The sequence below is a fragment of the Megalops cyprinoides genome, chromosome 4 (genome assembly GCF_013368585.1).
Source record: "Megalops cyprinoides isolate fMegCyp1 chromosome 4, fMegCyp1.pri, whole genome shotgun sequence".
NCBI classification, from domain to species: domain Eukaryota; kingdom Metazoa; phylum Chordata; class Actinopteri; order Elopiformes; family Megalopidae; genus Megalops; species Megalops cyprinoides.
The window spans coordinates 15,424,842-15,440,338 of NC_050586.1; the positions used below are offsets into that span (position 1 = coordinate 15,424,842).

Genomic DNA, 15,497 nt, shown 5'->3' on the forward strand with positions numbered 1-15,497 from the left:
GATATCTGACCGATAAATAGATCCAACATATACATATTCTCATCTAATCAGTGCAACATGTATGCATTCAACAATAACATTCCTAAAATACATACAGCACAATTCAGTTTGTTTGTGTCCTGTCGTTGTACATATATATACACAACATATACTTAGTAGTACCGTACAATTTTCATTTCACATGTATATCTAGTCAGAGACTGAAATTAGATTTTTTTTTCCAAAAAGAAAACAAAAAATCAATAAATATTGAAAATGAACCACAGGGAAGGTGTTAGACGAATCAAAAACACACTATGTCAATAACGGTTACGACTTATAAATCCAAGCTTGGTACATCTGACCAAACCCTCCCTAGAGTATTTTTTCTCACAGAAACATACAACGTTTTTATGTTTTTGAATACCAACACACAAAAAAAAAAAACAACTATCTTTTTTTCAACTTGGAATTGCACATTCTGTTCTTGAAACCCTTCAGTAGCACAGAGAGAAATACAGTAGGCCAACTTAAAGCTGGTTTCTCAGCAAGCTGTACTTCAGATGTGAACCAGGTTATCCCAATAACTATGTTTGTTCAACATAACACAGCCCTAAAGCTACATCCACAGACATACCCCCCCATCCATACCCAATTCCCTGATAGTCATCTCTCCCTGAAACAGCAGGTCTAAGAGAAGCAGTCATATGTATATAGTTACCTGCTTTTTATTCTCTAGTGCCTACAGGTCATTATTTTTGACATATTCTTAATTAGATTGTAAAGATGTGATTACAAACTGTGCCTTTTTTCCATCACAAGACACGGAAATTGCACATATCTGTCCTTAAAAAGACATGGTGAGTATACATAAAACTAGGCTTTCATTTGATTTTTTTTTGCAGTTAGGCAAATAAATAGTTTATCATTGCAGTTTCACAAAATCCTTCAAGTGAGAGAAGCTTACTCTCTGACAGCAGGTCATTTCAACAGATCAGTGTATTTGGTTGGCATAAGAAGTATTTTTAAAAAATAAATATTGAAATTCTCCAATTATATATCTATATGTACATACCACATATACTCCAACCTATTCTGTTCCTCTGTAGCACTAATTCATACCTTTTTTCCCCAACTACATTCAAAGATGTTTTTTGTCTCATCTATTTTTTCTCAATAACTGACACATTTGAAAGTCTGTACAGTAGTATAGCATTTCACATATCAAAAGAATATGGCAACAGCACTTAACGGCACAAAACCACAGTACTGGAATGTGGGTGTCAGCACAACACACACAAAAACATGCTTACACTCGCACACATACAGACACACGTATGTACAAACACACACGCACACACACACAATTCTGACGACCATATCCTGTGGATTTACAGCACGACAGCACATACTATACTCCTATAGTATATTATACTAAACCATCTCTGAAACACAAACTCAAAGGTACACAGCATCTAGGATGGTGCACTGGAGTCAGAAACTAGCAATCCAACACACGATTCATGGCAAGACTGATGTCACTGCATCAGCAGATCAATGGGATCAGTAGAGAGGGGAGGGAGAGGAAAGAGGAGGTGGGAAAGACTACAATCACTCAAAAACAGGCCACATACCCCAGAATTCACTGCTGTAAGACACTTTCCCAGAAAACCAGTCATTAATTCTGGTTACCATCAGAGTATGTCCCATACAGATGGGCTCTGGACTCCAACAGCCATCAGCAATCCACCACTGCTCCAACAGCAGAATTAACTAGCATGATTCCTACAGACAGACAAAACTGTTCATGTTGCACTCTCCCAAATCTAGAAGCCATTCCCTTGAATGGTCAGACTATAGAAGTGCAAAGAGGATTGTGTCTCACTTAGTAATCAATATATTCTGCAATGCCATGCCCCAGGGGGTTTCCCAGTGAAACAGGCTCATGACCTTTCACCCCTTTTACTTGACCCAGGCAGTTTTGCATCAGTTACTGGTGTTCCTCATTGGATGACTGACTGATAAACCAATCAGTTATGATTCTGCCAACTGGGCCTTTCAGGCTTAAGAGCTTGGTGGTTTGAAGCACTGCTTTGAAATCCTGAGCCATGTTTGAAAAATATTTTGCCACATTGGTACAAAACATGATACTAAATAATATGGATCATGAGACAACTATCATGAACAATTAGAGAGGATTAAATCAGGACATGAAGGACAGGAAGAAACCAGAATATAAATGACAGGATGAAACCAGAATATGAAGGATTTCACAGGGATCGGGAGCCTTGAGTTTCCCTATTTTTTTGGCTCCCTTACGTGAATTCCTCTGGGGGTGTGGAAGAGGTCACTGGGTCACGTCAACATTGAGACGAAAGACGGAAAGAGAGGAAAGGAGGGTAGAAAAAACAGGAAAGTGAGAATCAGTGTGAATGGTGTGGGACACAGGCCTTGGCGATGAGGTTGCAGTTCGCGGACAGCACAGGGACACCTCTCCTTCAGCCCTGATTATAGCACAGGAGTATGTCTTCACTTGAGGAATTACATACAGTACAGAAACTGACAAATCACACAAAACTGTCTGTGTTTCTTCACATGTGGTTTGAAACTGCACACAAACCTCCAGGGAGAGAGGCCACCATTTGGGGTGGGAGAGGTGGCCTGTCACAACCCCGCTTCTGTGCTCTCCCCAGCGGGCTTGGCCCCAGAGGGGGCGGTCTGGCCGGGCAAGTGCTCCCCGACGATGGCAGAGACCAGGGCCTCTGGGACGCTGAGCTCCTTTCGAGGGGTGCTGGGGCTGGGGTTGGAGGACGGGGACAGGGGAGTGTCGGGGGTGTCATCTCCTTTGCAGACCAGGCGCTCCCTCTTGGCGGAGGTGTGGGGCGAGGGGCTGCGGACAGCGTCGCGCGAGCGGGAACGGGAGCGGGCGCGCAGGTTGAGGCCCTGCAGCCGGGGCAGGCCGGGGCTGCGGCTGCGGCTATGCCGGCTGCGCTGTTTGGACCTGCCGGGGCTCGGGCTGCGCGACTTGGGCTGCAGCAGGCCCATGGTGCTGTCGTCCTCCGAGCTGAAGTCCGAGCTGTCGGACGGACTGCCCCCGGGGCTGGACGTGGGCAGCTGGATCTGTTGGGGGGGTGAGAAGGGAGGGTTTTACTCAGGGGAAGAAACTTCCGCCAGTCATATCTGCCTGCTCTAACATTTCCGAGAAGGACGACTTTGGTAACGTCATGACCTGGAAGGGCTCTGTCACTCCCACGATGGTGCTCATGTTGTTGCTATAGTAACACAAGATGTAGTCCCCAGAGTCCTTGGGCAAATCCTCCTCTGTGAATGTCACCTACAAGAGAGTGAGTGAGAGAGAGAGAGATGAGACAGATAAGCGTGCCGCCAGCTTAGAGACGCTTGTGAGAATAGATTGTGAATGAGAGTGCGTACGTGCTTGACCTCCCTACCTGATACTCCTGTGTCAGGTAATCAGGCTCCTCCTGCTTGGCCCACACGTACGCCACATAATCCTTGTGATGCTTGAACCCGACCTACAGACAGAGGACACGCACTCTGCTAACATCTCCATCACAAACAGCACTAACTGCTGGTCATGCTCAACTGCAGTCCATCGTATCTGCATTTATAAACAACCTTTGAAACATACCCAACATTAATGTCTACACAGATAGGCAAACTTTCGGTACCTTGTACAGCCCAATCCAGTCCCAGGAGCTGCGTGAGTAGTTTGGTGTCACCTTGAACCTGGCTGTGGCATCTGACACTTTGTTCCACTCATCTTCGACCATGAGCGTCACCATGGGAATATCCACCTTGTATGGGAACTGTAACGACAAAGTGCTTTCAAATTAACCGAGCATTAACACTGATGCAATAGCAATAGCCATAACAGTGTTATCTCCATATGGACATTGTCATGGTATATTACTTGCCATTGTATGTGTTTTTTTAATGAAACATTCATTATAATCATGTTATATTACTTCCTGTATTTTATTTATGAAATCCACATCGCAGCACACTGTAACACAGTGATCACCCCTCTCCAGCGAGGGGTCAGAGAAATGGACCGAAGAGAGACGATTCCACTGCGGAGGTGCAGCTCACCTGCAGAGTGAAGATGGAGGAGACGGGCTTGTGGTCGCTGACGATGTACTCCATGTGGCTGCGGTAGAAGTGCTGCGTCACCTTGGTCCCGCTGCTCAGCCCCGACGTCGGGCTGCGTCGCTGCATGGCATTCTGGGAAGGCCCAGATGGGCCCGCCGGTCTCAGCCGCCACAGGATCCGGTCCGTCCAGGCGGGCTTGCGTTTCTTCCCACTGCGGGGAGAGAAAGAATGAGGACGGCCCAGGCACAATGGTCTGGCTGAAAGCACATTGGGCAGAGCTGTGTGAGCTAAACTGGGGCATCTTCAACACGGTGTCGTATTTCGTCATGTGGAAATGAGGCCTTGCTGCAGAGTACTTGGAACACTGAAAATAGGGACTATGATGGCCAGTACATTGCAACACCCGCGCACATTGCAACACACACACACACACACACACACACACACACACTCACACTCACACTCACACTCACACTCACACTCACACTCACACTCACACAGACACTAATGCATGCATGCACACGGCTCTCCCACTTGGCCCACCTGGTGTCGTAAGTGTTTGTCCCAACATCGAATTTGTAAGTGGGTGGAAATTTGAGTGGCCCCTCAAGAAACCCGTCCAACACAGACTCGCTGTCCTTCGCCATGTTGAGCTGCGGGACACAAAGAGAGTAGTGTTATAACAACTAATCAGTGATGGGCTCAGCACATGCACCAGCACGTATGAATGGTAACCGTTTACTGCTGTTTGTAGTCTTAGAGTGACCTCCAGTGGCGCACTCAGAAATGACACTTCCCCTGTGTTAGATGTGGAAGGTGGGCCTGGCATTCTCTCTAACCTGATCTTTCTCCCACAGCATTGAGAGCTTGCTGTTGTCGATGGCCCCCTTCACAACATGCATTTCATAGTCCTCAATGCGAAAATTCAAATCCCCAAACCAGAACACCACACTGTGAACAAGAATACAGAATTGCAATGAGGACACAATTACAATGATGATGGTGATGATCGATGAATGATGAATATTACTATTTTTTATATCATAACTGCCATTTAGCAGATGCCTTTGACACTAAAATACATAAAAAACACATTACATGTATTAAAATAAAGTCAATACACAAAGAATGCAACACAGTTCAGAGGAAAATAAGACGACTATTATCTGAAATAAAACCATCCCAGTGTTACCACCATGATTCTGTAATCAGGCTCAACATGAGTGAGCAGAAATATAGCTTACAAATAAGATATAAGGGACAATCAAATCTTTTGGGGTCTGGGGGAGTTGGGGGACAGAGAGGGGACTCACTCGTGGTCCAGCACCCCCTTGGCTGCCTGGCCTTCAAACTGCTGCTGCTGCAGAATGCTCTCGAAGTCGTCCATGCGCTGCTCCGAGTTCTCCATGTGCGCCGGCAGGTGGCAGTTTAGGAAGCAGATGGGGTGCCCGAACACCGTCATGCGTGCGCTCACACCCCCCTTGTTCCCCTGAGGGACGGAGTGGGGGAGAAATGGAGAGAAATAGAGAGAGAGAGAGAAAGGCAGAAAGTATAGTGAAAGAGAAAGACGGAGGTGAATTAGGCCCAAAGAGGAAGAGAAAGAGAAGGAGATTGACAGAGAGATGTAAAACAGACGATAACAGTGGTTTCAGATATCAACCATAAACAAATAAGATAAACTGGGACTCACAGACTGGACATGTTACAACACTGATGCAAAAATCATACGTAGATAAATGTAATTTATGCAAAGATCAGGACACCGCATGTGGTGGGCAGCGTTACTTACTGCTTCTCCACTCTGTTTTTGCTGCACTGGTTAGTGACTACTTAGAGCAAGACTGCTGCCAAGATGTGCTACCACTGATGTGAGCATAAATGGCAGTGCATAAAACTCGTGCTATGGGTTGCACAAGCATGCTTTACACCTGACTGCCCCCGTGCAGCAAGGCTTTTTAACAGGCTTCAACAATAAGGACTTCAAATCGCGTCAAATCATTTTTCAAAAAAAAAAAAAGCAAATGCATGCAACAGTTGTGCTTGTATGGAACAGGCTTCTCTCTACATGTGTGACAGTAGTCTATCATTTCACTAGCAATTCACTGAATCTCTCTATCAAGAGCAAAACCAAAACAACAGTTGCCAGGTTTCTAAATATAAAACATGACATTTGAATTCCCTTCATACTTTGTTGCAACTGCAGGGGGAACAATTTGTCATGCTGCCGCTCCATCACAGATAGGAGAACGGAATGCCATTGCTTCTTCCGTATCATTATCACTGTCTGTATCATTTTCAGAATATTACTGCAGGCTAAGTCAGGTATAATGATGGATATTCAGAAACAATGTGCTTTTAGTTGGTATGAGTATGCTTAATTGAGGCTCTGCTGCAATTCAGTGCTGTAATGTGTGTTCCTCACCCAGTAGCCCCCCAGGCCAGTGCGGGTAGTCTCTGTCTGGACCCCCCTCAGGAAGGGCAGGTGGTAGTACTTGGCAAATACCAGCAGCAGCACCCCCTGCATCCTCTGGGATGTAACCTGAGAGAAAAGAATGAGGATGAACAGAGAGAGAGAGAGAAAGAGAGAGAGAGAAATGAGAGACTTGGGATTAGTTGCCGTGGATAGAGAATAGGAGGGAGTGAGGAAGTCAAAATATTGTACTACCATCATGATTACAAAGGTATTTATGGTGGTTCTGTGCAAACTTAAGACATGTATTTCCTTAAGTGACTTTCAGCCTTACGAAGGCCATTATCTTGGCATGTGCTTGCCGCATCCAGGGAAAATATCAACCAGGGTTCATTTGAAAACAGTTACTGATCCTTTTCCAGAAATTTTCCTTTATTATTCTCATGGTCCTCAACAATATACAACTATACAACTGACAACTGTAAGGCAAAGATTTTCTTTCGTGGACCTTTAAATAAACACAGAATCACATGTCTTTCAAAATAAACATCTCATTTTTTAAAATTCTGCTGGTTACACAACTAGATCTCGCTCTTCCTTCACAACGTTTCTCTTTCTTTACATTTGCATTTTCACCCTTGGGCAATTTGCATGCTGGGACTGTTTTGCATGCTGCCCTGATGCCAACAGTCTGCCCTTTCCTTGGGGAGTAAAACACTGTGTGTTTAAGATCCTTGGTTTACACTTACAACAAGGTCTATTCGCACAGATGTGAGGAACAATATTTAAATGTAACCTGTCCTTGCAAGCTTCCTATTTATGGTTAGTCCTTTTTAGCAGAGTTTCTGTGTGTACAGACACCTCTGAGCATGGAAACTGACGTCTAAGAACACAGATCTGATAATAACCTGTTAAAAATATCAGACTTGCTCTCTCTCAATTTACAATTCACCCCAGAATTCCCATACCTTACATACTACAGCAAAATCACGTTAAAATATATTTGCAGAAAACTAAGCACAATAGTGCATATCAATAATGACAATAATAACACCAATGAATAATGTATATATATTTAGAAATGTTATCAATGTATAAATTTGTTCATATCAAAAATATATCCATGACATTTTCAATGGAATACTTACAGACTCAATGAAATAAACTATTATTTTCAGAAAGATTTGTATATCATTAAATGTACTCCACCGCAGCCTATAACACGCTTAGAAACTGCTGGATGGGATCTACACACAGCTTTCCAAATGACAGCACTGACCAGGAGCAACCATGGCTAAGCAAAGCGCACGCACGACATCACACATGACCAAGCGTGGAACAGACACGGGAAAAACGTGCAGCGTGACGTGACGTTTGCTGATGTAAACATGCCTGAAGTCCATGGCAACATCTTACACAAGACCAGGGGCCGGCAGCTCCCCTCCCCCACTCCGTCGTCATGGACACTGGCTAAACCTTCCTAAGCCTGACCTCTCCTCCCGCTCCACTTTGCCCTCAGGTGCATACTGGACTCTATATTCCCTGCATTAGCGAAGTCTTCTCCCGCTTACACATTCACTGGCCTGACATAGCTATTTGGATGGCTTTGTTGCGTAACTCAGTCCACTGAGCCGTGAGCCAGACTACGATACGAAGGAGGCCGCATCTCTCTCTGCGTTAGTCAAGGTGAAATCGGGAGAGTTGCCCGAGAATGCTAAACCCCCCTTTATTACGGGAAGAAATTTGGGATCTGTTGGTCTGCAGAGAGTGGGAGCTGCTGGTGTGGGTATCTGCTGGTGGTGTGGAAAAAGCATGTTTGTTACAGTCAAGATGCAGGCGTTGCCCGTGGGTCTGTGCTTACTGCCCTGTGAATTTTCTAATGGCAGCCAAGGGCAGCCAAGCTCAGCTGCACTCCATATACTACAGGGCAGGCCACTATAGCAACATTAGAGCTAAGCCTCCCTAGCTACACTGCAGGCTGTTGAGCTTTTTTCAGAGTTTTGTTACAGTTTAGTTGCCTGTTTACTAAAAGTGTTGTTGTGTTGTTTCTGAAAATACTGCTGAAACTATATCAACACCTCACTGGTCTATTTTTCACACTACTAGTCCCACAGTGCACAACAGTGATGTAAGCACAGATTGTTGGATAGGCATGGCCATACTGACACCAACTGAGTGGCTCACAGGTGTCTGATGTGTTGCAGGGTGCCTAAGACTGGAGAGTCAAGGACACCTGCTGATAAATCCACCCCTGCACCAGCAGAACAGAGCCAGTTTGTTCTGCCATTGTCGGCTCCCAGTTATTCTTTGCTGATAACATGGCTGGTATTGAGCCTGGGCTGTACTGCTAAAGCCTGCACTCAAGACAAGCACCTTGCTAACTCACCCTCACATGATCCCCCTCAGCTATAATGAATTAAGTGTAAAAAATGTAAGGATAAAGGAAATCATGGTTTGGTTCCGCTTCAATACCCAATAAAGGCACAAACGATGGAAATCAAACCCCCTGTCAGCACAACTCCCAGGAAGCACTTACAGTCTTGACCGGTGCATGTGAAAGGTAATGACTGACGCTCGGGAGGCGATTGATTTTGGTTGGTCCTCTTCATCTGTGTGCAGGCACATGTTCTCCAGGGATGGAGAGCAAGCTGGGAGGCTAAGGTTCCAGCCTGTTCCTGGAAACCTGTCTCTGCTGATGGGCTAACCAGAAAGACCTCACCCACCAGCCATGAGGTTACACAACATTTTCAAAATGTTTCCTTAACGTTGCAGCAAAGTCTCATGCCACTGCTCCCCCTCATTCCAAATTTCAAATACTATCCAGACCAAAGATTCCCTGGATGTCATTACATATCCCTTTCCCCTTTTTCGTATGTTGCATTCCAAAGATATTATGTGCCTCTAAAAATCAGGAAAACAATAGTATTTTCACAGGGCCAGGATCCTATGCACCAGATGCCATTACCTCAAGGCTAAAGTCTTTCAAATTCACTTCCAGATGACAACAAGTTCCAGAGGAGACAGTTTCAATAACTCAATAACTGGAGTGTCCTCAGCAACACTGACACCATCTGGGCTGGCAAACTTCACAGCTTGCGTGTGAACATGTTTTAACAAAGAACACAGTCGCCATACAAAGGAAGATGTATGTAGTAATACTTTGTGTCAATGAATGATAGGGTAACACAAACTAAGATGTGACATTATGACAGGTTGGCTGAGACATTTTTGGTGATTGTGTCAGTTTCACTATCAATAACACATAGTTTACTGAAAAAAACTCACTCCCCAATTCAAGTTGAGGTAAGACAGGTCAGAATATCTTATTTTCAACAATGCCTACTTAAACTGTTATGTGCTAGGAGACGAATAACAACCACATTATCAAAGCTGCTCCATGATGTGTTTAATTTAGCATGATTGCGTATAGCATAAATAGCCCTACTGCAAATGACTGAATTGTTTCGGTCATTTTCAGCATTCTCTGCTCATGATTGCAGTGATATCCCAGCATGCACTTGGATAACGCATGAGGGACTGCACTAGGTCTGTTAGCTGATTAGTGTGCACCTTTTCATAGCCACAGACCCTTTGGGTTCGACAGAGTCCTGCAGCTTATGTGTCTTCAATCATCCAATGAGATGACAAGGCCGGGCTTCAATAAACAGAGCACTGGGGGCCTGAATTTACAACGTGGGGAGAAAGTCAAGCCAAAGCCTGCCAGCAGCATTCTGTGTGTATGTGTGTGTGTGTGTGTGTGTGTGTGTGTGTTTGTAAGAGGATGTGTGGGTGTATGCATGGGGGAGAGAGTATGTGTGTGTGTGTGTGACAAAGAGGTGGGGGGGAGGAAGAGTGTATGGTTCAGAAAAGCCTGTTAAATGAATCGATGAACCCACACTGCACGCTTGTTTAAATTAATCACCTCATCTGCAGCCCCGTGCCCTCACGCATTAAATGCTCAACTAGAGGGGATGGGGAGGGGGACTGCAGTCACAGAGAGCCCAGACCATTCATTAAATGGGAGGACACCATCACAAGGGGATTACTCAAAGAACCGACAGGACAAATTTCTTTGGAAATGCGTGCATCTCCAAAGGTATGTGGCTGCTTCTTGGGCCAAACTGTGGAACATGAACATTCTAAACTGGGATATATATCAAAGCTGGAAAAAGCTCAATTTTTCAAGGCATTCAACTACGTCATTTGGTGGCCCTGTCGAAAACACATGTCATTATCAATCCCGGACAAGCATGAGTGTACTGGCTGTGGGAGTGTGGGGGCTTAACCACTTACTGACCAGCACATATCCAAAGGGGCCGAGCGTATCCATGCAGACTTCGCTCCACTGGTCTGTGAAGAGGACGTCCTTCAGCCGCTTGTTGATCATGGAGTTCACTTCCTGTAACCTGAGACGGAGGGGAGGAGTCATACAGTTAAGTCATTAAACAGAGGCCCTGGGGGGTGGAGAGGGAAAAGAGGGAGGGAGTGGGAAAGGAGAGACGAGCAATAGGACAAAGGAGAGATGGGAGGGGAGGTCCACGAAAGAAAGGGGCAAGAGGGCAGCCATTAATAAAGTCAGTCATTATAGAGAGACCTGGGGGAATGGACGATGAAGGAGAGGAGGGGATACAGAGAAGAGACAGGGAGTAGAAAAGGAGGACAGGGAGGGAGAAAGTGGTAAGGCTGGTAAAGGACATGCAAAGAGGTTGGTTTGGACAGTGCCGACAACCGTAAACCATTCTCACCCGATGATGTACATGTCTGTGTTTCCGTCACCCACATTCAGCCCCAGGAGGGAGGTGATGTCATCAGGAGGCACAGCTGACCCAACGTTCCATGTGATTATGTGCACCCTATCAGAGAGCAGGGAGGAAGGCATGACTCACTCTGTCCCACACAAACCACTTGCAACGTATTTGGGCTTTAAAGTGACAGCCTATTCTGCTTCAAGGAAAATCCTGCAAACTATGGAAGCCATAGTGTATTCGTAACATGTTCTTTGGGTTATTATTTTCATGGATTTCCTAAAAAAATGCATCTTCTATTTTAATTGTATTTTGCATTTTGACATCCAGGGACACATGATAATCACATGGGGAGTCTATCACTGGCCTTTAGAAAACAAAAGGGAAAATGCACACCATTACAGGTGTTTCACTCCCGACTGACATAAGGAATCAACCCTTAATCAGCACAGAGGCCCTGTTCTGCACTGTAACATGTGCCTGCTTTCCTCTTCTGTGGCTGATAACACCTGACAGCACCGCAGATGGTGTGCACCTCTTGCAACTTTACTTCCTCTAACTCAACTACATTAGCCAACAAAATAGATAAAATGACTTTGTTCTTTAAGGTTTATTTTTGGTTTCTATTACAAGCCTGAGGGGAATTTTTCCACTTTCTTCCTTCCTAACATCTGAGTTTCATGGGTGTTAATCCACTCAAGAGCAAATCATTTATATTCCTTTTACTGTATTAGTTTAATGTAATATTGTTGTCATTATATCTGTATGTATAAAAACTGTCCCCTTAGGATAGCTATTATTCCTTTGGGTTATATCTGAAATGACTAGAATTATTTATATGAAATGCAATTTGAGAAGGTCTCTGTGACAATTCTTATGTTAAGTGTGTTATATGAAATACAATTCAGTCCACTGATGGATTTACTCTTGCAATTCAATAAGTCTTTACAAAGGAACAAGACAGTGGTCAAATATGGGACTAAGGGGAGCATACACCACTGGAGCATACTGATCAGCCTCACGCTCATGTCAGTTATCTAGATGTAAAAACATTCCCAATGTTTAATCATTTCTGTGCAATTGCATGTAAAACCTATGCACTACATCTCACTCAACTTAAATCCAAAACTTGACGATGGCTATATCTGCTTGGCTATATCAGCATGTCTTGACAATGTTTCATTTGACAGATGTAGGCAGAAACGTGGATACGATACCCTTTAATAATAATGCATGTTTGCAGAAGAAACAGGCTGGAACACACATTAAAGACTGCTTTTGGGGTGGATGCCAAGAGGGCTCCTGTATTCTGACACATTCGATGAAGTCAGCAAGACAGATTCCATTTTACGGGGGCGCTTTATCTTGCAGGCAGGATGTATTTGTGAAGCGCGCTGCTCAGCTTTACGGCACCTTTGAGCCCCCTCCCCGCCACTTCAGTAATTAAACTTGTGAGGCGCACAGAGCACTGGCCAAGCCGAATCGGAATCTGAATGCAGCACAATTGAAATTCCTCAGAGACTTGGGGGGGAGGGGGGGGGGGGGGGGGGTGCTGCTGCAGAGGTTCGCATGATTGCTCAACAGCTGATTTAATCTTCACTGACACAACTAAATCTTACCTGAAGTCCTCGATGGCCTGGGGCTGGGTGTCGGCGGTCCCCCCAACAGAGAATGCCCTTTGTGGCTGAGGGGTGAGGTGGGTTGGGATAGGGCTAGCAGGAGGGGGTTGGGGCACCGAGGCAGCTCTCACTGAGATGGGGCTCCGGGCCCCAAGGGGGTGGGGTCGGTTTGGATGGCCCAGTCCCCCAGGCCCCTTTGACTCAGCAGGCTGTGGGGGCTTAGCTGTTGCCCCTGGCTGGGCCCCCGGCTTGGACGGTTTGGGCTGGGGGACGCTGGCTGGGGCCCCAGGGGCTGGCTGGCCTTGTTCTGGCTTGGGCGCATCTGTGGGCTTGGGCTCGGGGGTTGTGGTTGAGGTCTGCGCTCTAGGGGCTCTCTCTAGTCGCCGGGCCCTGGCAGGAGCTGTGGGCACCGAGGTAGTTGCAGGGGCAGCTTTAGGTGCAGTTTGAGCGGCGGTAGCTGGGGCAGTTACTGCGACACTTGGAGGGGCAGTTACTGGGGTAGTTTGAGGGGCAGTTGCTGGAGCAACTGTAGAGGCAGTTGCCGGGGCAGTTGGAGCAGTGGTTGGAGGTGCAGTTGCCGGGGCAGCTGGAGCAGTGGTTGGAGGAGCAGTTGCCGGGGCAGCTGGAGCAGTGGTAGGAGGGGCAGTAGCTGGGACAGTTGGAGCAGTGGTTGGAGGTGCAGTTGCCGGGGCAGCTGGAGCAGTGGTAGGAGGGGCAGTAGCTGGGACAGTTGGAGCAGTGGTTGGAGGTGCAGTTGCCGGGGCAGCTGGAGCAGTGGTTGGAGGGGCAGTTGCTGGGGCAGCTGTAGCAGTTGAGTCTGAGGCTGCAGTGCTTCCTGGCACAGAGCTGGGAGTCGTCGTTGGCACCTGTCCAACCGGTCCTGCTGGGTCGGGATCTCTTTGGCTCTGCTGCACTGGATCCATCTCCCTGACGTGTTTAAAGAGAACAGCATCATTAGATCGGATATACTACATTCCCTCAGCATTCAGTTCAGGGGCTTGAAATGTATCCACAAACCAGGATGCAAAGTAAATGAAACAGTAACACCACTGACTCATTATGAACTACAAAAGCCCTGTCTGCGTGTTTGCGGTAGGTGACAGAAAGCAGGCTGGAAATGGCTTCAAGATAAGAGGGGACAGAGCTTCCTCTTATCTCAAGTCATGTTTCAAAATAGCAGAACATAGCATGCAATGGGGGCCTTCAGCATCACAGCCAAAAGTGTCTTAGAGGGTTATCACGAATCTTCTGTGAAATGCAATACAAAATTTGATCCTCCATTCATACACAATACAGTAGAGAGCATGTATGCATTTATGACATTGGTTGCATGAGGCTGCTAAGGGCACAGCGACCTGACCACAACAGGTGGCTTTGGAAAGTGAGAGACCAAGATAGAGACACACTTGAGCTGGCACGTGAAACATGACAAAACCCCAGGCAGCGAGCGTCTCCTAGGAGATGACTCAGTCGGTCTGGGGCTCGTGTCGTCCCTGATGCCGAGTGGCGAGTGACGAGAGGCACGGAACACTGATACTGCTGTCAGTCAACGTGCAGACGCAGCCGGGAGACAAAGGGCACCTTTAATGCTTCGGTCACAGCGATTTTAACACTGCGCATTATTCACCATCCAAGGCTGTACTCAGCACACAGAGCTGAGTTAAAAGGCTGCGTGCACAGCCATTAAAATCTGCAGGACCCCAACATGCAATAAGTAATGCTTTTTAATGCACTTTATAAAGGAAATGGTACAAACACAGATGCTAATCAAACAGCCATCTTGCAAAAACTTTGAGCATTTTAGGTACAGGGACAGTGCACATGAGACACACAAAATGTAACTGGATGCATTGTATTTATTAATTTATATGATGTATGATGTAATATATATTGCAGTTGTAGTTTTTTTCCTCATATAAAGATCCAGCATAGCTGAACAATCACCTAGAATAATGACAAGGACATTACATATATGCCAGTGCTGACTGTACCAGTGAAGTACATTAGGAAAGCATTTCACAGCAGCTACATCTACACTTAATGCAGGGTCATAATGGGTCTCAACATGGCGGACAAAAAGTACTGAAAACGCAATCTCAAAAAAGAATAATCATAGTTATAAAAAAATGCAGCTCTGTCTGCAAATGGACTGTCCTAAAGTGCACATTCACATCATTCTGATAGACAGGACTGGTGTTAATGACACATAAAGGAAATATCTCTCCCACTCACAAATCTCATTTGTGTAGATAAGAGCAATCTATAATATATAACCAAACTCAAAAACAGAAGTGTTTTGCAGATGTTTTCTTTCAAACTCTGCACAGCTAGTGAGCCAAAATCTTATGCTGGATTTAAATGGCTTTGACTGTAAATAGTACATAAATTCTGAACTAACACACAAAGTGCAATCCACCAATATAATGTGCAAAAATAAGTGACAATATTAGTTGACTAATCAATGTATTTGTTTCAGAATTTATCGATATGACTTATACAATATCAAATATATTAGAGGTCGACAACATAATACCTTTCATTTTTGTTTGAGATCAATGTAAGAAAGAGCATTAGGATAAACTTATGTACTTTTTAGAGAAAGAGTACAAGAAGAAAGCTCTCCAAGCTCTGACT

The 15,497-nt window shown here is 45.5% G+C and overlaps 1 protein-coding gene across 1 annotated transcript; it reads right to left on the reverse strand.

Moving 5' to 3' along the window:
* Positions 1-1,860: 1,860 nt before the first annotated feature.
* On the reverse strand, positions 1,861-13,786 carry inpp5jb (inositol polyphosphate-5-phosphatase Jb). Its single transcript, XM_036526219.1, has 12 exons — positions 12,864-13,786; positions 11,245-11,352; positions 10,797-10,905; positions 6,512-6,628; positions 5,403-5,578; positions 4,929-5,040; positions 4,633-4,742; positions 4,090-4,300; positions 3,669-3,806; positions 3,429-3,512; positions 3,209-3,313; positions 1,861-3,099 (listed from the first exon to the last, which is right to left on the reverse strand). The coding sequence occupies exons 1-12, from the start codon at positions 13,784-13,786 to the stop codon at positions 2,644-2,646; spliced, it is 2,649 nt and encodes an 882-aa protein (XP_036382112.1). The 3' UTR covers positions 1,861-2,643.
* Between the last annotated feature and the right edge of the window lie 1,711 nt (positions 13,787-15,497).

Excerpts from the sequence above, each read along its gene's own strand:
- inpp5jb (XM_036526219.1), bottom strand. The coding sequence starts at position 13,786 with ATGGATCCAGTGCAGCAGAGCCAAAGAGATCCCGACCCAGCAGGACCG. Across the intron at positions 4,301-4,632 it reads ACAAACACTTACGACACCAG|TGGGAAGAAACGCAAGCCCG; the intron begins GTGGGCCAAGTG and ends CTCTCCCCGCAG. Across the intron at positions 3,513-3,668 it reads ACTGGATTGGGCTGTACAAG|GTCGGGTTCAAGCATCACAA; the intron begins GTACCGAAAGTT and ends CTCTGTCTGTAG.